Source organism: Salmo salar, chromosome ssa14 (genome assembly GCF_905237065.1).
Source record: "Salmo salar chromosome ssa14, Ssal_v3.1, whole genome shotgun sequence".
Lineage (NCBI taxonomy): Eukaryota > Metazoa > Chordata > Actinopteri > Salmoniformes > Salmonidae > Salmo > Salmo salar.
This window is the reverse complement of record NC_059455.1, coordinates 62,099,836-62,125,186: the sequence shown is the minus strand read 5'-3', so window position 1 is coordinate 62,125,186 and position 25,351 is coordinate 62,099,836. Positions and strand designations below refer to the sequence as shown.

At 41.9% G+C, this 25,351-nt stretch overlaps 2 protein-coding genes across 10 annotated transcripts; one reads left to right on the top strand and one right to left on the bottom strand.

Annotated features, from left to right (window-relative positions):
• Nucleotides 1-1,414: 1,414 nt before the first annotated feature.
• LOC106570030 (sialin) lies at nt 1,415-19,942 on the bottom strand. Of its 9 annotated transcripts, none has more exons than XM_014141924.2 (12): nt 19,694-19,942; nt 17,522-17,704; nt 16,871-17,061; nt 16,255-16,469; nt 15,524-15,757; nt 15,122-15,296; nt 10,447-10,565; nt 3,693-3,854; nt 3,123-3,255; nt 2,494-2,641; nt 2,144-2,234; nt 1,415-1,752 (listed from the first exon to the last, which is right to left on the bottom strand). In XM_014141924.2, exons 3-12 carry the CDS (start codon nt 16,971-16,973, stop codon nt 1,591-1,593), a joined length of 1,542 nt encoding a protein of 513 aa, XP_013997399.2. In that variant the 5' UTR covers nt 16,974-17,061; nt 17,522-17,704; nt 19,694-19,942; the 3' UTR covers nt 1,415-1,590. The 9 variants fall into 9 exon arrangements, with proteins under 9 accessions (XP_013997399.2, XP_013997401.2, XP_013997404.2 ...); XM_014141926.2 differs by having other exon boundaries at nt 16,871-17,058; XM_014141929.2 differs by having other exon boundaries at nt 17,558-17,704.
• Nucleotides 19,757-25,239, top strand: LOC106570032 (palmitoyl-protein thioesterase 1). Its single transcript, XM_014141935.2, has 9 exons — nt 19,757-19,872; nt 20,649-20,758; nt 21,258-21,385; nt 21,459-21,529; nt 21,638-21,740; nt 21,964-22,054; nt 22,147-22,245; nt 22,351-22,422; nt 24,878-25,239. Exons 1-9 carry the CDS (start codon nt 19,758-19,760, stop codon nt 24,998-25,000), a joined length of 912 nt encoding a protein of 303 aa, XP_013997410.1. The 5' UTR covers nt 19,757; the 3' UTR covers nt 25,001-25,239.
• Nucleotides 25,240-25,351: the final 112 nt, after the last annotated feature.

The following is a 25,351-nucleotide window of genomic DNA, read 5'->3' as shown; positions in this document are numbered from 1 at the left end:
GCCACAGTAAAACAAGTCCTATATCGACATAACCTGAAAGGCCGCTCAGCAAGGAAGAAGCCACTGCTCCAAAACCGCCATAAAAAAGCCAGACTGCGGTTTGCAACTGCACATGGGGACAAGGATGGAACTTTTTGGAGAAATTTCCTCTGGCCTCATGAAACAAAAATAGAACTGTTGTTTGGCCATAATGACCATTGTTATGTTTGGAGGAAAAAGGGAGATGCACCTGAAGAACACCATCCCAACCGTGAAGCACGGGGGTGGCAGCATTATGTTGTGGGGGTCCTTTTGCTGCAGGAGGGTCTGGTGCACTTCACAAAATAGATAGCATAATTGGGAAGAGAAAATTATGTGGATATATTGAAGCAACATCTCAAGACATCAGTCAGGAAGTTAAAGCTTGGTCGCAAATGGGTCTTCCAAATGGACAATGACCCCAAGCATACTTCCAAAGTTGTGGCAAAATGGCTTAAGGACAACAAAGTCAAGGTATTGGAGTGGCCATCAAAAAGTCCTGACCTCAACCCTATAGAAAATGTGTGGGTAGAACTGAAAAAGTGTGTGCGAGCAAGGAGGCCTACAAACCTGACTCAGTTGCACCAGATTTGTCAGGAGGAATGGGCCAAAATTCCCCCAACTTATTGTGGGAAGCTTGTGGAAGGCTACCTGAAACATTTGACCGAAGTTAAACAATTTAAAGGCAATGCTACCAAATACTCATTGAGTGTATGTAAACTTCTGACCCACTGGGAATGTGATGAAATAAATAAAAGCTGAAATAAATAATTCTCTCTACTATTATTCTGACATTTCACATTCTTAAAATAAAGTGGTGATCCTAACTGACCTAAGACAGGGAATTTTTACTAGGATAAAATGTCAGGAATTGTGAAAAACTGAGTTTAAATGTATTTGGCTAAGGTGTATGTAAACTTCCGACTTCAACTGTAAATACAAAACATGGTCAGAAACAGATAGTTGTAAACAATACTAAAGAAAGGCATTTGGAAAATAAAGAGGCCATTTTAAAAAGTCCCTTATCCTATCATGATTAAGGTATTTGATAAAGGGTCCCATTCCCAACACAGTGTACTAAGAGAATGCACTGGCCCATCCTTTTTAAAACCATCTGATGGTGAGTTAAGTTAACCTGAGGTTAGTTTATATCTTATAGGGATCATCAACTAGATTCAGCCGAGGGCCAATTTCTTTATTGAGCGGATGGTCAGGGGGCCGGAACATCATTTTAAATAATTTGCAGACTGCAAATTGACCGCAAGAATCCCAAACAGATATATGACTAAAACATAATCATTTCAAACGATGCTTACATTTGTATATGATCATGTGCCTCTCTATTATGTGCAGAAATACCTGGAAACAGAATTCCCAAATGAAAATGACTCAGAGCTGATTTCTTGGTGTTTTTATATATTTTTTTTATGTCCAACAATAAAAACATTTAAAATAAGTATAATATTGTTTTATAAATTTTTTGCTCAGAAAACATGGGGGGCAAAATAAAACCACCGTGGGCCATCAGTTGGGGAACCCTGCTTTAGGTCTTGTCTGTCTGTCATGTAGGGATTAGATTAACCTGTCTCTCTTTGTTTCTGCCTGCTCCTGATCCTCCTCTACCAGGGCCCATTTCTGGACCTCCCCGGACCCAAACAAGGTGAAGATGAAAGCTCCTACGGCGCTGATCCCGGCCGATAGACAGAACACACTCCTCCATCCCGCCAGGGATTGCTGTTCCAGGAGGGAGGGGGGACATGGGTCATAGTCGTATGTATAACAGTCTTCAAGAGTGCAGTAACTTTTAGAAATGAGCCATTGGGAAGATCTCAATTGCATACTCCTCACGTCAAGCAGCCCAATTCTGATGTTTCTTCCACTAATTGGTCTTTTGACCAATCACATCAGATCTTTTCACATCAACACTTTTCCAGAGCTGATCTGTTTGGTCAAAATACCAATAATTTTATTTAACTATCAGAATTATGCTGCCTGTGTCAAAACAGCCATGGTCTAATAATTTTTACAGTATTTAAGTAGAGATATTACAAATATTTAATTATTTCTAAAAGTAGTACAGAATGACTACATTTGATTATGAAGGCAATGTCACCAGAAAGCTTACATCTTTGGTGAGGTAACCCGTAACAATTGGCGCGACCACACCTGGGATAGTCCCGAAAGTATTGGTGATTCCTAAAAGCACCCCCGCATACCTGAGGAAGAGAGAGAGGAAAAATAGAGGTTCAAATACATCCAAACATCCAAACATCCCAACAACCCAAACTCCGAACATCCAAAAGCAGTGAAAAGCAGTGAGTACGTGAGTGACTTCTTCAGTCTTCAGTGACATAGATTGTGATAGAATGAGTGCAAGAGAGAGAAAGTTCAGTGAAGGTCCACAATATGCCAGAAAAGACTGGTGAGTAGGGAGAGAAGTGAAGTGACGACCTCTCAAATCGATTAAACACCCACCGTGGAGCAATGTCTATCTGGTTGATGAAGACCCCGGCTGCACTGGTGCCTCCTACAGTTGAAGAGAGGGTGAGGAAGGTCACTGCCAACACACCACTGCAGCCGGAGTAGCCCACAGCAACCAGGAAGGCTGCAGGCAGCAGCAGACCTGGGGGAGGAGCAGTCAACAATATACATCAATCACAAGAGGTTGATGTCACCTTAATTGGGGAGAACGGGCTTATGGCAATTAGTAGAACGAGCTCAAATACTACATGGTTTCCAGGTGTTTGATGCAATTCCATTTGCTCCGTTCCGGCCATTATTATGAGCCGTTCTCCCCTCAGCAGCCTCCTGAGACGTCAATATACATGGTCAATGTACAAAAGCTGCACTTAATAGAAACACATAGGTAAGGCCATTCACACAATTAACAACAACACATGTATACAGTTTATGTGATAAACTAACTGTGAGTCGGTCTGGATAAGAGCGTCTTCTAAATAACTGAAATGTAATACTCTATTAGTTCATATTTTGTTACAAAACATATTACTACAGACTAAAATATCCAGTCAATCAATCAAACATCTGGTAAAGTCCACAAATAACCAGACCAGTTCCTTTCAAAATAAAAGTCCCCTCCTTGCCTGTGATAGTGAAGATCTTGCGGACCGCTGTGACACTCAACAGCTCCTTCTCCAGGAGGCTGTCTGCTACTACACCTGATATCACTGAGAAGGCCCAGCCACCCAGATAGGGCAGAGCTGAGAGAAAGGCATTCTATATATAGACAGTCAGAAAGAAATAGACAATATTAACCGACAACAAAAACAACAACAGAAAGGATTGCAACTGCATTGCAGGAATAAAATATCCCGATAACATGGCATCACTTTCACCAACGTTGTATTAAAGCAATGCTACAGCAGCACAGTATAGGCCTAGGTCACAACCCAACATGATTCAAGTCTCGAGACTCCTGTTCTATCCCTGTACACGTGATATCTTAGTCATTCTCTCGTCCTACCTCCTGCCTGCAGAGCCTAATACCACCAGGTGGAGCTCTTACCATATTCCTTATACCTATCTGGCCTTTACAGCACTCTGGAATTGAGCATCTCACTCGTCTCTCTCCTCTTAATGCGTCATCCATAGAAATCATATGTCCATATATATCAATGATGTATGACTTAATATATGATTTCTTTGGGTCTCACCTGTCGGAGGTTAAAGTGAAGCACCGTGTCCATGTAGGTGGGTAGTGATGTAAGCAGAATGCAATTACCCCAGTTGGCACACATCTGAGACACTATGATGGCCCACAGGGGAACAGAGAGCATCATGGGTAACAAAGGCACTGACCAGCCATGGCCACCACCCTGGGTTAGGAGCCAGAGAGAGAGAGAGAGAGAGTGAGAGAGAGAAGAGAGAAAGTTAGAGAGATAGAGAGAGGGGGTATTCTAATTTGGTATAGAGCAGACCTAACTCACTCCATTAAATTAGTCAAAACAGAAACATTTTACATTTGGCTAGAGAAAAATGTCCTCCTGTGTGCTACTATATCCCCCCACTAGAATCCCCATAGGATTCTAGTGACAGCATTCCCTCCCCCATATACCCCCCTAGGCACAACTATGACAACATAACCAACAAAAACGGGTCACAACTCCTGCAGCTCTGTTGCATGCTGGGTATGTACATAGTCAATGGTAGGCTTCGAGGGGACTCCTATGGTAGGTACACCTACAGTGAGGGAAAAAAGTATTTCATCCCCTGCTGAATTTGTACGTTTGCCCACTGACAAAGAAATGATCAGTCTATAATTTTAATGGTAGGTTTATTTGAACAGTGAGAGACAGAATAACAACAAAAAAATCTTGAAAAACGCATGTCAAAAATGTTATAAAATGATTTGCATTTTAATGAGGGAAATAAGTATTTGACCTCCTCTCAATCAGAAAGATTTCTGGCTCCCAGGTGTCTTTTATACAGGTAACGAGCTGAGATTAGGAGCACACTCTTAAAGGGAGTGCTCCTAATCTCAGTTTGTTACCTGTATAAAAGACACCTGTCCACAGAAGCAATCAATCAATCAATCAGATTCCAAACTCTCCACCATGGCCAAGACCAAAGAGCTCTCCAAGGATGTCAGGGACAAGATTGTAGACCTACACAAGGCTGGAATGGTCTACAAGACCATCGCCAACCATCTCTTGGCAGTAGTACTGTAGACTACTTTATCACAACCCAGAGTCTCTCAGAGCGTTTACAGTCAGCCCACTGACACCCCTTTCAGATCACAGTCTACTTGAACAGAGCAATAGTCAATCATGAGGTATCAAAGCCAAAGGAACTGAGTAATATTAAGAAATGCTATCGATGGAAGGAATGTAGCGTGGAAACCTACCAAAAAAGAATTAGGCAACAACAAATTCAATCCCTTTTAGACAACTTCCTGGACAAAACGTTCCACTGATCTTTGTCCCCATGTGCAGTTGCAAACCGTAGTCTGGCTTTTTTTATGGCGGTTTTGGAGCAGTGGCTTCTTCCTTGCTGAGCAGCCTTTCAGGTTATGTCGATATTGGACTCGTTTTACTGTGGATATATATACTTTTGTACCTGTTTCCCCCAACATCTTCACAAGGTCCTTTGCTGTTGTTCTGGGATTGATTTGCACTTTCTGCACCAAAGTACGTTCATCTCTAGGAGACAGAACGTGTCTCCTTCCTGAGCGGTATGGCTGCGTGGTCCCATGGTGTTTATACTTGCGTACTATTGTTTGTACAGATGAACATGGTACCTTCAGGCATTTGGAAATGGCTCCCAAGGATGAACCAGACTTGTGGAGGTCTACAATTGTTTTCTGAGATCTTGGCTGATTTCTTTTGATTTTCCCATGATGTCAAGCAAGGAGGCACTGAGTTTGAAGGTAGGCCTTGAAATACATCCACAGGTACACCTCCAATTGACTCAAATGATGCCAGGTAGCCTATCAGAAGCTTCTAAAGCCAGGACATACGTTTCTGGAATTTTCCAAGCTGTTTAAAGGCACAGTAAACTTAGTGTATGTAAACTTCTGAGCCACTGGAATTGTGATACAGTGAATTATAAGTGAAATAATCTGTCTGTAAACAATTGTTGGAAAAATAACTTGTGTCATGCACAAAGTAGATGTCCTAACCAACTTGCCAAAACTGTAGCTTGTTAACAAGACATTTGTGGAGTGGTTAAAAAACAAGTTTTAATGGTGCCAACCTAAGTGTATGTAAACTTCCGACTTCAACTGTACATGATCTAATACAAATCTTAGAATCAACTACTAAAGACTACCAGAACCCACTGGATTCTCCAATTACCTTGAATGAACTACAGGATAAAATAAAAACCCTCCAACCCAAAAAAGCCTGTGGTCTTGATGGTATCCTCAATAAAATGATCAAATACACAGACAACAAATTCCAATTAGCTGCACTAAAACTCTTTAACATCATCCTTAGCTCTGGCATCTTCCCCAATATTTGGAACGAAGGAATGATCACCCCAATCCACAAAAGTGGAGACAAATTTGACCCCAATAACTACCGTGGGATATGCGTCAACAGCAACCATGGGAAAATCCTCTGCATTATCATTAACAGCAGACTCGTACATTTCCTCAGTGAAAACATTGTACTGAGCAAATGTCAAATTGGCTTTTTTACCAAATTATAGTATGATACACCAAGTCTTCACCCTGCACACCCTAATTGACAAATAAACCGAAACAAAGACAGTCTTCTCATGCTTTGTTGATTTAAAAAAAAAAATGTCGACTCAATTTGGCATGAGAGTCTGCTATACAAGTTGATGGAAAGTGGTGTTGGGGGAAAAACATACGACATTATAAAATCCATGTACACAAACAACAAGTGTGCGGTTAAAATAGGCAAAAAACACACATTTCCCACAGGGCTGTGGGGTGAGACAGGGATGCAGCTTAAGCCCCACCCTCTTCAACATATATATATATATATATCAACGAATTGGCGAGGGCACTAGAACAGTTTGCAGCACCCGGCCTCACCTTACTAGAATCTGAAGTCAAATGTCTACTGTTTGCTGATGATCTGGTGCTTCTGTCACCAACCAAGGAGGGCCTACAGCAGCACCCGGATCTTCTGCACAGATTCTGCCAGACCTGGGCCCTGACAGTAAATCTCAGTAAGACCAAAATAATGGTGTTCCAAAAAAGGTCCAGTCGCCACAACCACAAATATGAATTCCATCTAGACACCGTTGCCCTAGAGCACACAAAAAACTATACATTCCTTGGCCTAAACATCAGCGCCACAGGTAACTTCCACAAAGCTGTGAACAATCTGAGAGACAAGGCAAGAAGGGCATTCTATGCCATCAAAAGGAACATAAAATTTGACATACCAATTAGGATCTGGCTAAAAATACTTGAATCAGTTATAGAACCCATTGCCCTGTAACGGCCGTCGAAGGGAGAAGACCAAGGCGCAGCGGGTTGAGTGGTCATCTTAAACTTTTATTTGAAGAGAACACAAAAAGAAGAAAAACGCACGACAGCAAAACAGTCTTGCAGGCTATACACAGCAGTGCAAAAACAACTTCCCACAAAAGACAGGTGAAAAAAGGGCTATCTAAGTATGACTCCCAATCAGCAACAACGATGTACAGCTGTTCCTGATTGAGAGCCATACCAGGCCAACAAAGAAATACACAACATAGAACAATCCCCAAAAACCCCAGTACACATAAAACAAACACCCCTCTTACATAAATACATAACCCAACAAACCCCGAACCACATAAAACAAACACACCCCTGCCACGTCCTGACCACACTACAATAACAAATAACCCCTTTACTGGTCAGGACGTGACAGTACCACCCCCCCCCCCCCCCCCAAAGGTGCATACCCCGGATGCACCTCACACAAAAATCACAAAAATAACCCCAAAACAAAAAATAATCCCAAACTAAAGGGAGGGAAGGGAGGGTGGCCACCGTCACTGACGGTTCTTGTGCTACACCCCCCCCTCCCCAACCCACCTACTATGGAGGTGGCTCAGGCTCCGGCCTTACTCCCCCACCTAACCTGTCCACCCCCGCTAAATAATTATTGAATGTTACCCTCACCGAAGTCTCTGGGCTATGGCGCATCGCTGAAGACCTCAGGCTGATGTGCATCGCTGGAGACCTCGGGCTGAGGCGCGTCGCTGGAGACCTCGGGCTGTAGGGCGACTCTGGCAGCGCCGATTCCGGACTGTAGGGCGACTCTGGCTACGCCGATTCCGGATTGTAGGGCAACTCTCTCGGCTCCGGACTGTGAGCCGTCTCTCTGCGGGGCACTGTCACCGGAAGCTCTGGACGGGGCACTGTCGCCGGACACTCTGGACGAGGCACTGTCGCCGGAAGCTCTGGACGAGGCACTGTCGCCGGAAGCTCTGGACGAGGCACTGTCGCCGGAAGCTCTGGACGAGGCACTGTCGCCGGAAGCTCTGGACGAGGCACTGTCGCCGGAAGCTCTGGACGAGGCACTGTCGCCGGAAGCTCTGGACGAGGCACTGTCGCCGGAAGCTCTGGATGGGGACTGCGCACTGAAGGCCTGATGCGTGGGGCTGGCTTAGGACGCGCCAGACTAGGGACACACACCACAGGGCTAGTGCGAGGAGCAGGAGCAGGACGAGCTGGACTGGGTTGACGCACTGGAGGCCTGGTGCGTGGGGGTGGTAGTGGAGGTACCAGACTGGAGACACGCACCCCAAGGCTAGTGCGAGGAGCGGGAACAGGGTACACTGGGCCATGGGTAAGCACTGGAGGTCTGGAGCGCACCTCCTGCACAACCCGTCCTGGCTGGATAGTAATAGTGGCCCTGCACGAGCGGAGTGCTGGCACAGGGTGAACTGGGCTGTGCAGAGGCCTGATGGTTGCCGTGCGTAGAGCAGGCATAGGGTAGCCTGGGCCTAGGAGGCGCACCGGTGGCCAGAGGCGCTGCGCAGGCATCCTCCTTCCAGGCTGGATGCCCACTCTAGCACGGCACTTGTGAGGAGCTGGGATCGCTCGCACCGGACTGTGCGTGCGCATGGGCGAGATCGTGCGCACTTCCACATACTCCGGCGCTCTCCACTCCATACACTCCCCATAATAAGCACGGGGAGTTGGCTTAGGGCTCACCCTTGGCCCAGCCAAACTACCCGTGTGCCCCCCCAAAAAATTATTGGGGGTGACTCTTGTGCTTCCTTCGTTGGGCCCGCTCCTCGTATTTTTGCCGTTCCTCCCTCGCTGTCTCCACCTGTTTCCATGGCAGGGTCTTGTCCCCTGCCATTACCTCCTCCCATGTCCAAGATGTCCTCCACTCCCTTCTCTCCCTGGCCCAGGATCCTTGCTCCTCCTGGGCCTGCTGCTTGGTCCTTTGGTGGTGGGAAGTTCTGTAACGGCCGTCGAAGGGAGTAGACCAAGGCGCAGCGTGTTGAGTACTCATCTTAAACTTTTATTTGAAGAGAACACAAAAAGAAGAAAAACGCACGACAGCAAAACTGTCTTGCAGGCTACACACAGCAGTGCAAAAACAACTTCCCACAAAAGACAGGTGAAAAAAGGGCTACCTAAGTATGACTCCCAATCAGCAACAATGATGTACAGCTGTTCCTGATTGAGAGCCATACCAGGCCAACAAAGAAATACACAACATAGAAAACCCATAGAAATACAAAACATAGAACAATCCCCAAAAACCCCGGAACACATAAAACAAACACCCCTCTTACATAAATATATAACCTAACAAACCCCGAACCACATAAAACAAACACCCCCCTGCCACGTCCTGACCAAACTACAATAACAAATAACCCCTTTACTGGTCAGGACGTGACATGCCCTTTGTGGTTGTGAGGTCTGGGGTCCGCTCACCAACCAAGAATTCACAAAATGGGACAAACACCAAATTGAGACTCTGCATGCAGAATTCTGCAAAAATATCCTCAGTGTCCAACGTAAAACACCAAATAATGAATCAGTTATAGAACCCATTGCCCTTTATGGTTGTGAGGTCTGGGGTCTGCTCACCAACCAAGAATTCACAAAATGGGACAAACACCAAATTGAGACTGTGCATGCAGAATTCTGCAAAAATATCCTCAGTGTACAACGTAAAACAAAAAACAAAACAAAAAGATAATTATTTGACACATTTGAAAGAATTAACAAAAAAACAGAGCAAACTAGAATGCTATTTGGCCCAAACAGAGAGTACACAGTGGCAGAATACCTGACCACTGTGACTGACCCAAACTTAAGGAAAGCTTTGACTATGTACATAGCCCTGCTATTGAGAAAGGCCGCTGTAGGCAGACCTGTCTCTCAAGAGAAGACAGGCTATGTGCACACTGCCCACAAAATGAGGTGGAAACTGAGCTGCACTTCCTAACATTCTGCCAAATGTATGACCATATTAGAGACACATACTTCCCTCAGATTACACAGATCCACAAAGAATTCGAAAACAAATCCCAATTTTGATAAACTCCCATATCTACTGGGTGAAATACCACAGTGTGTCATCACAGCAGCAATATTTGTGACCTGTTGCCACAAGAAAAGGGCAATTAGAGAAGAACAAACACCATTGTAAATACAACCCATATTTATGTTTCTTTATTTTCCCTTTTGTACTTTAACCCTTTGCACATCGTTATAACACTGTATATATACACAATCCGACATTTGTAATGTCTTTATTCTTTTGGAACTTCTGTGAGTGTAATGTTACCTGTTCATTTTTATTGTTTATTTCACTTTTGTATATTATCTACTTCACTTGCTTTGGCAATGTTAACATATGTTTCCCATGCCAATAAAGCCCCTTGAATTGAATTGAGAGGAAGGGGATTGACTGTGAACCGATTTATAAAATGTATGACAAAGGGTCACAAAGGACACCACAGATAGACTGTTGTTACCTCTTTTCCTATGGAGTTGATGATGTAATCTTTTTCTCTTGTGCTGATTCGTGGATGAGTGCCAGGCTGGTCCGACACCAGAATGAACCAGAACACTGCCCAAATGCAACCAGCACCACCTGGTGATTAGAGAAAGAGGGACAGAGAGAGAGAGACAGAGACAGAGGGACAGAGTGAGAGACGGAGACAGAGGGACAGAGAGAGAGACGGCGACAGAGGGACAGAGAGAGAGACGGAGACAGAGGGACAGAGTGAGAGACGGAGACAGAGGGACAGAGAGAGAGAGAGACGGAGACAGAGGGACAGAGTGAGAGACGGAGACAGAGGGACAGAGAGAGAGACGGAGACAGCAGGACAGAGTGAGAGGCGGAGACAGAGGGACAGAGTGAGAGACGGAGACAGAGGGACAGAGAGTGAGAGACGGAGACAGAGGGACAGAGAAAGAGACGGAGACAGAGGGACAGAGAGAGAGACGGAGACAGAGGGACAGAGAGAGAGACGGAGACAGAGGGACAGAGTGAGAGACGGAGACAGAGGGACAGAGAGAGAGAGACGGAGACAGAGGGACAGAGTGAGAGACGGAGACAGAGGGACAGAGAGAGAGACGGAGACAGAGGGACAGAGTGTGAGGCGGAGACAGAGGGACAGAGTGAGAGAGTGAGAGACAGAGACAGAGGGACAGAGAGTGAGAGACGGAGACAGAGGGACAGAGTGAGAGACAGAGGGACAGAGTGAGAGACGGAGACAGAGGGACAGAGTGAGAGAAAAGCCTGATTCTGTTGACATCTTCACAAAGCCAAAGGTTGTGCAGGTACAGTGTTTGTGCTGAACAAGAGAGTTTTCAGAGAAGAATTGTGAATGATAAAAAAAATTGGAAAGTATTATGTGTGTGAAAACTTCACAGGAGAACAAAATAAGAGCTGAAAATGTGGGTATGCAGAGACATGCAGACATGGTGTGTGTAGGGGGAATGTATTATGTTTGAGGTGTGTAATGAATGTATTATGTTTGAGGTGTGTAATGAATGTATATGTTTGAGGTGTGTAATGAATGTATATGTTTGAGGTGTGTAATGAATGTATTATGTTTGAGGTGTGTAATGAATGTATATGTTTGAGGTGTGTAATGAATGTATATGTTTGAGGTGTGTAATGAATGTATATGTTTGAGGTGTGTAATGAATGTATTATGTTTGAGGTGTGTAATGAATGTATATGTTTGAGGTGTGTAATGAATGTATATGTTTGAGGTGTGTAATGAATGTATTATGTTTGAGGTGTGTAATGAATGTATGTGTTTGAGGTGTGTAATGAATGTATATGTTTGAGGTGTGTAATGAATGTATTATGTTTGAGGTGTGTAATGAATGTATATGTTTGAGGTGTGTAATGAATGTATTATGTTTGAGGTGTGTAATGAATGTATTATGTTTGAGGTGTGTAATGAATGTATATGTTTGAGGTGTGTAATGAATGTATATGTTTGAGGTGTGTAATGAATATATTATGTTTGAGGTGTGTAATGAATGTATATGTTTGAGGTGTGTAATGAATGTATATGTTTGAGGTGTGTAATGAATGTATATGTTTGAGGTGTGTAATGAATGTATATGTTTGAGGTGTGTAATGAATGTATTATGTTTGAGGTGTGTAATGAATGTATTATGTTTGAGGTGTGTAATGAATGTATATGTTTGAGGTGTGTAATGAATGTATTATGTTTGAGGTGTGTAATGAATGTATATGTTTGAGGTGTGTAATGAATGTATTATGTTTGAGGTGTGTAATGAATGTATATGTTTGAGGTGTGTAATGAATGTATATGTTTGAGGTGTGTAATGAATGTATTATGTTTGAGGTGTGTAATGAATGTATATGTTTGAGGTGTGTAATGAATATATTATGTTTGAGGTGTGTAATGAATGTATATGTTTGAGGTGTGTAATGAATATATTATGTTTGAGGTGTGTAATGAATGTATATGTTTGAGGTGTGTAATGAATGTATATGTTTGAGGTGTGTAATGAATATATTATGTTTGAGGTGTGTAATGAATGTATGTGTTTGAGGTGTGTAATGAATGTATTATGTTTGAGGTGTGTAATGAATGTATTATGTTTGAGGTGTGTAATGAATGTATATGTTTGAGGTGTGTAATGAATGTATTATGTTTGAGGTGTGTAATGAATGTATTATGTTTGAGGTGTGTAATGAATGTATTATGTTTGAGGTGTGTAATGAATGTATATGTTTGAGGTGTGTAATGAATGTATATGTTTGAGGTGTGTAATGAATGTATTATGTTTGAGGTGTGTAATGAATGTATGTGTTTGAGGTGTGTAATGAATATATGTGTTTGAGGTGTGTAATGAATGTATTATGTTTGAGGTGTGTAATGAATGTATATGTTTGAGGTGTGTAATGAATGTATTATGTTTGAGGTGTGTAATGAATGTATTATGTTTGAGGTGTGTAATGAATGTATATGTTTGAGGTGTGTAATGAATGTATATGTTTGAGGTGTGTAATGAATGTATTATGTTTGAGGTGTGTAATGAATGTATTATGTTTGAGGTGTGTAATGAATGTATTATGTTTGAGGTGTGTAATGAATGTATATGTTTGAGGTGTGTAATGAATGTATTATGTTTGAGGTGTGTAATGAATGTATTATGTTTGAGGTGTGTAATGAATATATTATGTTTGAGGTGTGTAATGAATATATTATGTTTGAGGTGTGTAATGAATGTATGTGTTTGAGGTGTGTAATGAATGTATATGTTTGAGGTGTGTAATGAATGTATTATGTTTGAGGTGTGTAATGAATGTATTATGTTTGAGGTGTGTAATGAATGTATATGTTTGAGGTGTGTAATGAATGTATTATGTTTGAGGTGTGTAATGAATGTATTATGTTTGAGGTGTGTAATGAATGTATTATGTTTGAGGTGTGTAATGAATGTATTATGTTTGAGGTGTGTAATGAATGTATTATGTTTGAGGTGTGTAATGAATATATTATGTTTGAGGTGTGTAATGAATGTATTATGTTTGAGGTGTGTAATGAATGTATATGTTTGAGGTGTGTAATGAATGTATATGTTTGAGGTGTGTAATGAATGTATTATGTTTGAGGTGTGTAATGAATGTATTATGTTTGAGGTGTGTAATGAATGTATATGTTTGAGGTGTGTAATGAATGTATTATGTTTGAGGTGTGTAATGAATGTATTATGTTTGAGGTGTGTAATGAATGTATTATGTTTGAGGTGTGTAATGAATGTATATGTTTGAGGTGTGTAATGAATGTATTATGTTTGAGGTGTGTAATGAATGTATTATGTTTGAGGTGTGTAATGAATGTATATGTTTGAGGTGTGTAATGAATGTATTATGTTTGAGGTGTGTAATGAATGTATATGTTTGAGGTGTGTAATGAATGTATATGTTTGAGGTGTGTAATGAATGTATTATGTTTGAGGTGTGTAATGAATGTATTATGTTTGAGGTGTGTAATGAATGTATATGTTTGAGGTGTGTAATGAATGTATATGTTTGAGGTGTGTAATGAATGTATATGTTTGAGGTGTGTAATGAATGTATATGTTTGAGGTGTGTAATGAATGTATTATGTTTGAGGTGTGTAATGAATGTATTATGTTTGAGGTGTGTAATGAATGTATTATGTTTGAGGTGTGTAATGAATGTATTATGTTTGAGGTGTGTAATGAATGTATATGTTTGAGGTGTGTAATGAATGTATTATGTTTGAGGTGTGTAATGAATGTATTATGTTTGAGGTGTGTAATGAATGTATTATGTTTGAGGTGTGTAATGAATGTATTATGTTTGAGGTGTGTAATGAATGTATATGTTTGAGGTGTGTAATGAATGTATATGTTTGAGGTGTGTAATGAATGTATTATGTTTGAGGTGTGTAATGAATGTATTATGTTTGAGGTGTGTAATGAATGTATTATGTTTGAGGTGTGTAATGAATGTATATGTTTGAGGTGTGTAATGAATGTATATGTTTGAGGTGTGTAATGAATGTATTATGTTTGAGGTGTGTAATGAATGTATATGTTTGAGGTGTGTAATGAATGTATATGTTTGAGGTGTGTAATGAATGTATTATGTTTGAGGTGTGTAATGAATGTATATGTTTGAGGTGTGTAATGAATGTATATGTTTGAGGTGTGTAATGAATGTATTATGTTTGAGGTGTGTAATGAATGTATTATGTTTGAGGTGTGTAATGAATGTATTATGTTTGAGGTGTGTAATGAATGTATTATGTTTGAGGTGTGTAATGAATGTATTATGTTTGAGGTGTGTAATGAATGTATATGTTTGAGGTGTGTAATGAATGTATATGTTTGAGGTGTGTAATGAATGTATATGTTTGAGGTGTGTAATGAATGTATTATGTTTGAGGTGTGTAATGAATGTATTATGTTTGAGGTGTGTAATGAATGTATTATGTTTGAGGTGTGTAATGAATGTATTATGTTTGAGGTGTGTAATGAATGTATATGTTTGAGGTGTGTAATGAATGTATATGTTTGAGGTGTGTAATGAATGTATTATGTTTGAGGTGTGTAATGAATGTATATGTTTGAGGTGTGTAATGAATGCATTATCTTTGAGGTGTGTAATTGCTATCCAACTCTCACCAAACATGTAGAAGACAGCGGGCCAGCCCAGACTGTGACAGATGAAGCCAGTGAGGGGCAGGGCTACAAAGGCCCCAAAGTTGGCCCCTGACCCCGACAGGGTCATAAGCCGAGACCTCTCTAGAGGGGGAGCCCAGCGAGCCCACATGGCCATCATGGCCGGGAACGTCACCCCCTGAGGACATACAATCACAGAGCGATACACACTGATTTAAATGATTAAATGAACCATTCTTATGGCACTGAAATGAACAATATACCTTGGTGTTTTACGGAAAATAATGACCATATGGCTATATGTCTATGATTAATACGGTTGTTTATACAGTCAAATGCTAATCCAGTTCATTGCTGATGACAGAATGAGATTGACCCCTACTCGGCACACATGAAGCCTCTCACCTCCCCAAATCCCTCCAGTGCCCGTAAACCAAACAGCCAGTAGGGTCCTAGCTGCGCTGCCAGGGGGGTGAGGAGGGTGAGTGCTGCGGTGCCCAGCACTCCTCCCCCCAGGAAGATACTCCCCCCAAAGTGTCCGGCCAGGTAACCCCCGGGGATCTGCGTCACCAGGTAGCCAAAGAAGAACGCCCCCAGCAGCAGGCCCTGAGTCAGAGAATCCCAAGAGTACTGAGGTATCTGAGCGAGAGAGAGAGAGACGTAAATGAGCATTAGTGTTACGTATGAGTTTGTGAGTGTCTTCGCATGTGCAGTATGTCCAGTATGCATGGATCATGTTTGTGTGAAGCCTATTTATGTACTGTAATATATGAGCTATAATTAAGCAATAAGGCCTGAGGGGGGGGGGTATATGGCCAATATACCACGGCTATGGGCTGTTCTTACGTACAACGCAACGAGGAGTGCCTGGACACAGCCTTTAGCTGTGGTATATTGGCCATATATCACAAACCTCCGAGGTGCCTTATTGATATTATAAACTGGTTACCAATGTAATTAGATAAGTCAAATAAATGTTTTGCCATATCATTGGTATACAGTCTGATATACCACGGCTGTCAGCCAATCAACATTCAGGTCTCGAACCACCCAGTTTATAATATATGCTATAATATGCATGTACAGTATACTACTATAGGTCTAGTTGTGGATACTTTGGAAGAGCTGGTACTTACCCCATCTGGCTGGTCTGGGGTTTGGCTGCCATTGCCATGGGAGGAAACTGGGCACTCATGTCCACCTGAGCTGTTGAGAGATGGTTGGCTTTTGGTCCCATTGACCATGGCGACCATGGCAACACTTAGATTGACACGGAGACCGTAGACGACGGAGAATCCAAAGAACATCAAGATGGCCAGATTGCAGCGTGCAGAGCAACATTGTGGAGGTACTGTTAGACACGACAACAACATGTGCCCAATCACACCTCACAGTCTATCTGAAAACACTTAAAGATGACTAAAGATGACACTTAAAGATGACTATTTAGACAGTGCTCGTAGTAAATCTACTCTAGCTAACAAGGATCACATGACACTTAAATGACATATTTCACTAGCACACTGTTAGTTATGATGTAATAAGCAAAATCATAGGGGCGAATCCGAACTTCCACGTAGGTCAAATGTTCACTTAGTGACCCACTGACATCAATGCCCCATACTGACAAAACACTTGATATGACTTCATTCGACTCTAAGAAGGTTGTCATTACATAATGAAGCACTTCTAGCACATCCACGCTGCTGAGTGCTGACGGCGCAAAAGAGCAACCAAAACAAGTTAAGACACCTGAATCATCAACATCCAGCACTTCTTTTTTAAGTAGGGGTGTAGTCTCTCCACTCTCGTCCAGTGGGGAGGAGTTGATGGAGTATCCATTTTGCAAAGCCATTGCAACCACCAGTCAGGTGACGGCCAGAGAGAGGAATGAAGTGAGGGTGATCTGAGGTCACCTAACCATAGTGTCCTAAGAAAATCTGCTAGATAGAGAAACGGCAAGAGTCAGCATGAACAATTGCTAGACATTCAGCCTCATGCAAGTACGCACACACCCACACAGACGGGTTAAGACTACAGATACATGCTGGACAAGCATTTCGCTACACCCGCAATAACATTTGCTAAATATGTGTATGTGAGCAATCAAATTGGATCTGATTTCGATATGAGAATGACCATGACTAAGGCAGGTCGGTCAATGGTCCTTATGGTGTTCAATGTAATTGGCCAAGCATGCCAAGACAAAAAGTATTTAGTTCCTTAGCTACAATAGCCAGACGACAACAACTTACTGACTTTAAAGAAATCCATAGGAGATTGTGCAACAGTTACAAAACACCTGACAAGTCAAAGAGATCCAACATAGACACGTATATAACATTATGCTTTGCTCTTTATAGCGAGGAATGTTTAGATAGAGAAAAAGGTTTGACCGAATACCACAAATTGGACTGGATGGACCAGCTAGTTATTCACTTGCGGTTATTGAGGTTCTAGACCTAGATCATAGGACTGGAGAGCATCATATATACATTCTTCTTCTTCAGATGATGATGATGATGAGGACGATGATGCTCCAAATAGTTTTACGCTAGCTGGTGGTGTGGATTATCAATGTTGAACCTGCAGAAAAAAACAAGACGGAAACAAATACCAGACTGTGAGTTATGGCCTATGTAAAGTCAGTCACAGACGCATGATTTCAATGATTTTTCATAGCTACTTCTTTTAGTTCTGGACAAGTAGTACGCAATACATCTGATCTCAGAATATAGGTCTTTCCACTTAATGAAATAAAGTAGTAGACTTGGCCTCTCCTCCACTCTAACGGTGTGCAGACTGACCAAAAGCGGATGTGAACCTAGTGTATCTGCAGACAAACAAAACTTTCCCAGGTTACCATTGGAGGAAGAGAGAATGTATGTTAAGCAGGTCAGCTGATGAGGGGGGTGGAATAGAATGATGTAATGTAATACCTCTTGACATGGTGTAGGTGAAATTTAAGGTGAATAATGTTTTTATTCAGTTTGGAGTGATTAACACAATTTTTTTTATTTTACTAGGCAAGTAAGTTAAGAACAAATTCTTATTTTCAACAACAGCCTAGGAACAGTGGGTTAACTGCCTTGTTCAGGGACAGAACGACAGATTTGTACCTAATCAGCTCAGGGATTTGATCTTGCAACCTTTCCATTACTAGTCCAACGCTCTAACCACTAGGCTACACTGCCACCCCAATGCTTAGCATATTTATGTTTTTCCTTTTCTGTAATACACATTCAGATTCAAATTCAGAAAACTAGAATGTCTTCAAAGAGGCAATTCATCATGATGATTACCAATATTCTACTTGTGACACATTTGTTCATAAATTGATGGTCACTAGATTTGTGACTGAATGTTATGGATTCTTCTCATATCGTTTGATAGTGATTGACACCAGAGCTCCTGAAGGTACAAGGACACATTGATTATTATTGTGTTGATGACATTATGCACGCTGTATGATTCAGTATCAGCTGGCAAAGTCACTGTCTTTTGTTTTGACATCGTACAAGCATCTCGGGATGAATTTTAGAGAACATTTGATACTGTCTGATTAGAATATAAAGGGCCAGTCTCCAAGAGGCATGTTAGACAATTTCTCTGCTTCTGTACCGGAAGCTTCTTCCTGTTGCAATTTGTAATTAAACTAAAATTATTTTGATTGATGCTCTCCTTTTTGTTCACCATGAAATTCCCATTACACATTGATTGACTCAAAAATCTATGAGCGTGTTTACGATTCTGAGAAACCGGTAGTCACATGACCAAAAAAGTGTTTTTCTTCGGTGACGCGATTATGAATTTGCACAAGTGTACAGCACAAGATAAACGCAGCTAGTTGACACATTGCGCAACAAGCTGCTCCGTATGATTTGGAAATCGATGGTTATTTCCCAAGTTCCTTCCTGGTTGCATTAGTTTGTAATGTGACAAGTTATTGCGCTCAGTGGTGGTGATTCCTGAACAGTAAGTCGCAGTTTCCGTTTTTTTTCTGTGAAACACAACCAGCCAGAAATGTAGATAAGGCCAACTGTCAAGCTATGCTGTTGTCAAATGTAGCAAAGTAACCTAGCTAGCTAGTTAGTTATGAAAGTAAGGTAACTAGTTTTTGTATTTAACTAGACAAATTCTTATTTACAATGACGGCCTATGAACTGCCTTGATCAGGGGCAGAATGTCGGTTTTTTACCTTGTTGGGGATTCGATCTTGCAACCTTTCGGTTACTGGCCCAGCACACCTGCCTAGTGGCTAGTTACACATGATATGCAAAGATGTCATAGACACAGACCTTTTGGGAAAATGGGTAATTGTTGTTCCTTCTGGCTTTGTTTTGTTCTTGTGAAGCTCACACAGCCATATTTCATGATTTGACAACATGGAAAACCCCTACCAAATAAGAATCGCAGCTTTAAAGGCATGATCTGTCAGTCCATTGCTACGTCTATGCATCTGAGAGAAGATACATTTCCCCAGCCCCATCACTCAGTTTAAACAACAAAGTGGCAGGGCCAGGCTGTTGAAATAACATATTTGAACACATGTCCAGCAAATAACATCACACTCACACTGTTTTATCGTTAGTTCACTAACTGTCTGGTCCTCTTCGTTACATTGATTTCAAGGTTCAAGATGACCGCACTTCTTAGCTTGCTCCTCGGGGCTGGTCCACTACTGTTACTTGCCCTAAACCCAGTACATGGATCCGACAATGCCACCCTCCCATTGGTTCTGTGGCACGGAATGGGTAAGCACTTGAGATGCATAATGCAACAACATCATGTTTCACATACAGCAGTGGTGTTTCTCAGTTTGGCAGAGTAGCAAAACAAAGAAGTGATGGCCACTTCCTATATTTTCATGTGGCCCTTAGTCATGATATGGCAGTTAGTGTATATGAATAGTTTTTTCCCCCCCAAAACTCTATATCAACCAATTTTTCACATTTTGTGTTTTTTCATCAGAAATGATTGCTTTTTCTCAGATATTTAGATTCATATTTATTTTTGTTGCAAAATGCTTGAAATGCATTGTTTAGCTGGAATTAAATGTTCGTATCCTGTAATTTGACTGTGATATGTAGTTGTCTCACCTAGCTATCTTAAGATGAATGCACTTACTGTAAGTCACTCTGGATAAGAGCATCTGCTAAATGACTCAAATGTAAACGTTTTACATACAGGCTCATATTACTGTATTGAATAATACCAAAATATATTTTTCAAATATGTCACAAATGTATCAGTTCTTTATAAAACAAATTGAAGTTATTTGTTACATTTTACTGTGTAAATCCTAGTACTTCTTATTTTGGATATATAACATTTAGCAAAAAAAACGATTTGTCTGTCATTGAACAACACCATGCAATGATTAGATAGTGAAAAAACACCCCAATCTCTTTCATAATTTCTTGGAACAATAAAAGCATATTTACCAACATTTCTGAAAATGGATATATAGCATTTTGTAATGAAACTCTTCATATAGAGACTCTGGGTTCTTGTTTCGGTGTGTACATAGGAGACAGCTGTTGCAACCCTCTCAGCATGGGCTCCATAAAGAAGATGATCGAGGAAACCATCCCTGGAATTGACGTCCTGTCTCTAATGATTGGCAAGACTGTCAGTCAGGTACTTTCCAATCTGTGGTGGACAGCCATACCCTGTGGTGACTGGTGTGAATGCTTGCCTTTGCTCCAGCCAAGCCTGATTCTACTAATGAAAGCTTTGATTGAATTTCATAAGTAGAATTGGGTGTATTACTGCAAGTAGCTTAGTGGTTAAGAGTGTTGGGCCAGTAATTGAAAGGTTGCTGGTTTGAATCCCTGAGCCAGCAAGGTGGAAAAATCTGCCGTTCTGCAGATTTGACGTCGATTAAGGCACCCCCCGCACATCTCTGATTCAGAGATTAAATGCGGAAGACACATTTCAGTTGAACGCATTCAATTGTGCAACTGACTAGGTATCCTCTTTCCCTACTGTGTGGCTGGAGAAAAAGCCTGCATCCATGCCAGCCCTTGCAGGCTAAAATCACTCCCCCTTGACCTATTTTTTTGAGATGTGGTGTTTCTGTTTGCCAACATTGTTACTGTCCCAACATGAACATCCTTGTCTCATATCTATCCCTCAGGACACAGAGAATGGTTTCTTCATGGATGTCAATGAGCAGGTGTCCATGGTGTGTAGCCAGCTGGCCCAGGATCCCAAACTGAAGGATGGCTACAATGCCATGGGCTTCTCCCAGGGAGGACAGTTCCTGTAAGTAGTGTCTCTTGGTCCGTACTCACAAAGCCTCTCAGGATGCTGTAATTCTCAGATCCCCCCCCCCCAGGAGGGCAGTGGCGCAGCGCTGTCCATCTCCTCCAATGAAAACCCTGATCTCTGTTGGGGGACAACAACAAGGTAATGGCACCATGGCAACAGTGACATAATCCCTTGCCTTGTCTCTTTTCATTGTCTTTCATTCACTTCCTGACAGTTTTGAAATGATCCTATTCTCCATATTCGCAGGAGTGTATGGTCTCCCTAAATGCCCTGGAGAGAGCTCCCATATCTGTGACTGGATTCGCAAGGAACTCAACGCAGGAGCCTACACTGATATTGTGCAAAAACAGTAAGTGTAGAATTTATTTACAACTCAAAAACAGTGAGTGTAGACCTTATTTCAACTCATTCAGTGCAATTCTTATGTTTGAGACGAATCGGCAATATCCAGATCAACAGTATGTTATGACATAGTTACTGTACGTTTTGAGACGAGGTACAAAGAGAAAGGGCTTTGTGTATTGTGTGGTTGTTATCCAGTGAGTCATTTGGAATCCTTGTGTCTTTATCAGCTTGGTGCAGGCACAGTACTGGCACGACCCACTGAACGACGACCTGTACAAAAAACACAGCCTCTTCCTGGCTGATATCAATCAGGAGCGGGTTAGTATGGCTCTAGTATGGTGTTAGTATATATTTTTCCATCGCTGTATTCCAATCCCATTCATTTCATCTGCTGCCTTTTCACCCCACAGGTGGTGAACGAGACTTACAAGAAGAACCTCCAGCTGCTGGACAAGTTTGTGATGGTCAAGTTCTTGAAGGACAGTGTTGTGGATCCAGCTGATACCGAGGTAAATACTGGACACACTGTGACAACCTCTCTTGATGTACTGTCCTCCTCCTGCACTGTAATTACTGACGCTAAATGTATGTTGTATGCAATCTATTCGTTATAGTGGTTTGGTTTTCTGAAAACGGGTCAGGCAAAAGAGACCGAGACGCTTCAGGAGAGTGTTCTCTATAAAGAGGTAAAAACCCCCATCATGTTTACTCATCTTCAAACACAGACATGTACACTATACAGTATATACAAAAGTATGTGGACAGCCCATCAAATGAATGGATTCGGCTATTTCAGCCATACCCGTTGCTGAAAAAAAATTTATAAAATAAAAAAAAACAATCAGGCACACCGCCATGCAATCTCCATAGACAAACACTGGCAGTAGAATGGCCTTCCTAAAGAGCTCAGTGACTTTCAACGTGGCACCGTCATAGGATGCCACCTTTCTACCAAGTCAGGTCGTCAAATGTATTGTTCAGTGGAAACGTCTAGGAGCAACAACAGTTCAGCCGCGAAGTGGTAGGCCACACAAACTCACAGAACAGGACCGCCAAGTGATGAAGCACGTAGCGTGTAACAATCATCTGTCCTCGGTTGCAACACTCGCTACAGAATTCCAAACTGCCCCTGGAAGCAACGTCAGCACATTAACTGTTTGTCAGGAGCTTCATGAAATGGGTTTCCATGGCCGAGCAGCCTTACACAAGCCTAAGATCACCATGCACAATGCCAAGTGTCGGCTGGAGTGGTGTAAAGCTCACCACCATTGGACTCTGGAGCAATGGAAACGCGTTCTCTGGAGTGATGAATCATGCTTCACCATCTGGCAGTCCGACGGGCGAATCTGGGTTTGGCGGATGCCAGGAGAACACTACCTGCCCCAATGCATAGTGCCAACTGTAAAGTTTGGTGGAGGAGGAATATTAGTCTGGGCCTGTTTTTCATGGTTCAGGCTAAGCCCCTTAGTTCCAGTGAAGGGAAATCTTAATGCTACAGCATGCAATGACATTCTAGACGATTCTGTGCTTCCAACTTTGTGGCAACAGTTTGGGGAAAGCCCATTCCTGTTTCAGCATGACAATGCCCCTGTGCAGAAAGCAAGGTTCATACAAAAATGGTTTGTTGAGATCGGTGTGTGTTACGAATCCCTTTGGCCCAGCGGTCTAGGGGGGATGGATACGAGACCCGTAACATAAATCATAATCGTGACATGTAACAGTGAGAACCAAAAACCACAGACAACTGAAATCTACCGTCAAACTCAAAAGGTTTATTTTAAACACAGGGTAAAGGGGTGTGAGAAAAGGGGCTGAGCTGGACCCAAGCAAAGAAACAATAATCAAAAACACCCCTAAGCTAGACTAGCCTATTTCCACAACAGCTAGCTAACTAACCAAAAATACAGAGGGTGGTCCGCCCAGTTCTAACTAGGGTACTTAGACACAGTATTCCTACGGGTAATGTATGCCCATGGGCGACTTGTCTTGGTACCCCCTTTTCCCACCAAACAAACAACCAAACAAACAACAAAACAATACTCACAGGATTACCGGACAAATGTGACATGAGGTTTCAAAACAAAAGAGATCAACACAGAGATGTAGAGCTAGGGACAGAGAGCGAGATTGAACAGAGAGAATGAACACAAAGATTGATCTGGGGAGAAAACAACTGACTGGGTTTTTAAACCAAGGGAAAGGGGCTGTGATAGGTTGAGGGAAAAGGAACAGGTGTCTTCTGATTGATGACTGATTGGGGAGTGATGATTGTCACCTGTGAGGAGGAGAAGGAGAGAAAAGAAATACAAATACAGGCTACAAACTACCTGTATCCGTAACAGTGTGGAAGAACTTGACTGGCCTGCACAGAGCCCTGACCTCAACCCCATCGAACACCTTTGGGATGAATTGGAACGCCGACTGCGGGCCAGGCCTAATCAACCTAAAACATCAGTGTCCAACCTCACTAATGCTCTTGTGGCTGAATGGAAGCAAGTCCCCACAGCAGTTACATTTACATTTTAGTCATTTAGCAGACGTTCTTTATCCAGAGCGACTTACAGTAGTGAATGCATACATTTCATTTCATGCATTTTTTTTTTTTTTTTTTTGTACTGGCCCCCCGTGGGAATCGAACCCACAACCCTGGCGTTGCACACACCATGCTGGCGTTGCAAACACCATGCCCTACCAACTGAGCCACAGGGAAGATCCGTGTGAGGATTTTTCATTGGAAGATTAACCTTTTTCTTTGAGACTTGGGATGACCAGAGGTCATGAAGGATTGAATATTATGCAAGAATACTGCAATATAGCAGTATATTGACTTTTCTATACTGAAATTTGAAAATGAAGACATGACTGAATCATTATGCTGCTTATGGAGAACGTCAAGTAGTAACTGTCAGTGGAATGTAGTTCCATAACTTTCACTTTATCAAGACTTACCTGATGTTCCAACATCTAGTAGAAAGCCTTCCCAGAAGTGGGGACCAACTCCATATTAATGCCCATGACTTTGGAATGAGATGTACGACAAGCAGGTGTCCACATACTTTTGGCCATGTGGAGTATTTTCATGTAGTCGACTCATATTGTAATGTATGTGATATTGTTTTGATACATGGAGTTTATTTTCAGGATCGTCTGGGACTGGCAGCGATGGATGCAGCTGGAAAGCTGGATTTCCTGGGTACAGAAGGAGATCACCTCCAGTTCACCAGGGAGTGGTTCAATGCCAAACTAGTGCCTTACCTGCGCTAAATACACCTAGCTACCTTCCCTCTGACACTCAAGTTGGCATGCGCACAACTATTGCACTGATCATTCCTATCATATCGATACCATCCTGCTGATGAATCTAATGCACAATTTATGATTTTTAAAACCCTGATCTTACCCAGTTAATGTACTACCACAGAAAATTAATTTAGTCTTAGTTGGTTCCCAGAGATGCATGGTGGTCTAATTTTGGATGTGTATTAAAGTTTACATTTGATCAATTTTGTTTAGCGCTATTTTGGAATAAGAATGTACATTATAAAACTTAAGGGTAGTGTGTGTAATGGTAAATGTTAGATAATCACTGGTTCTGGACTGGGCTAATTATTATCG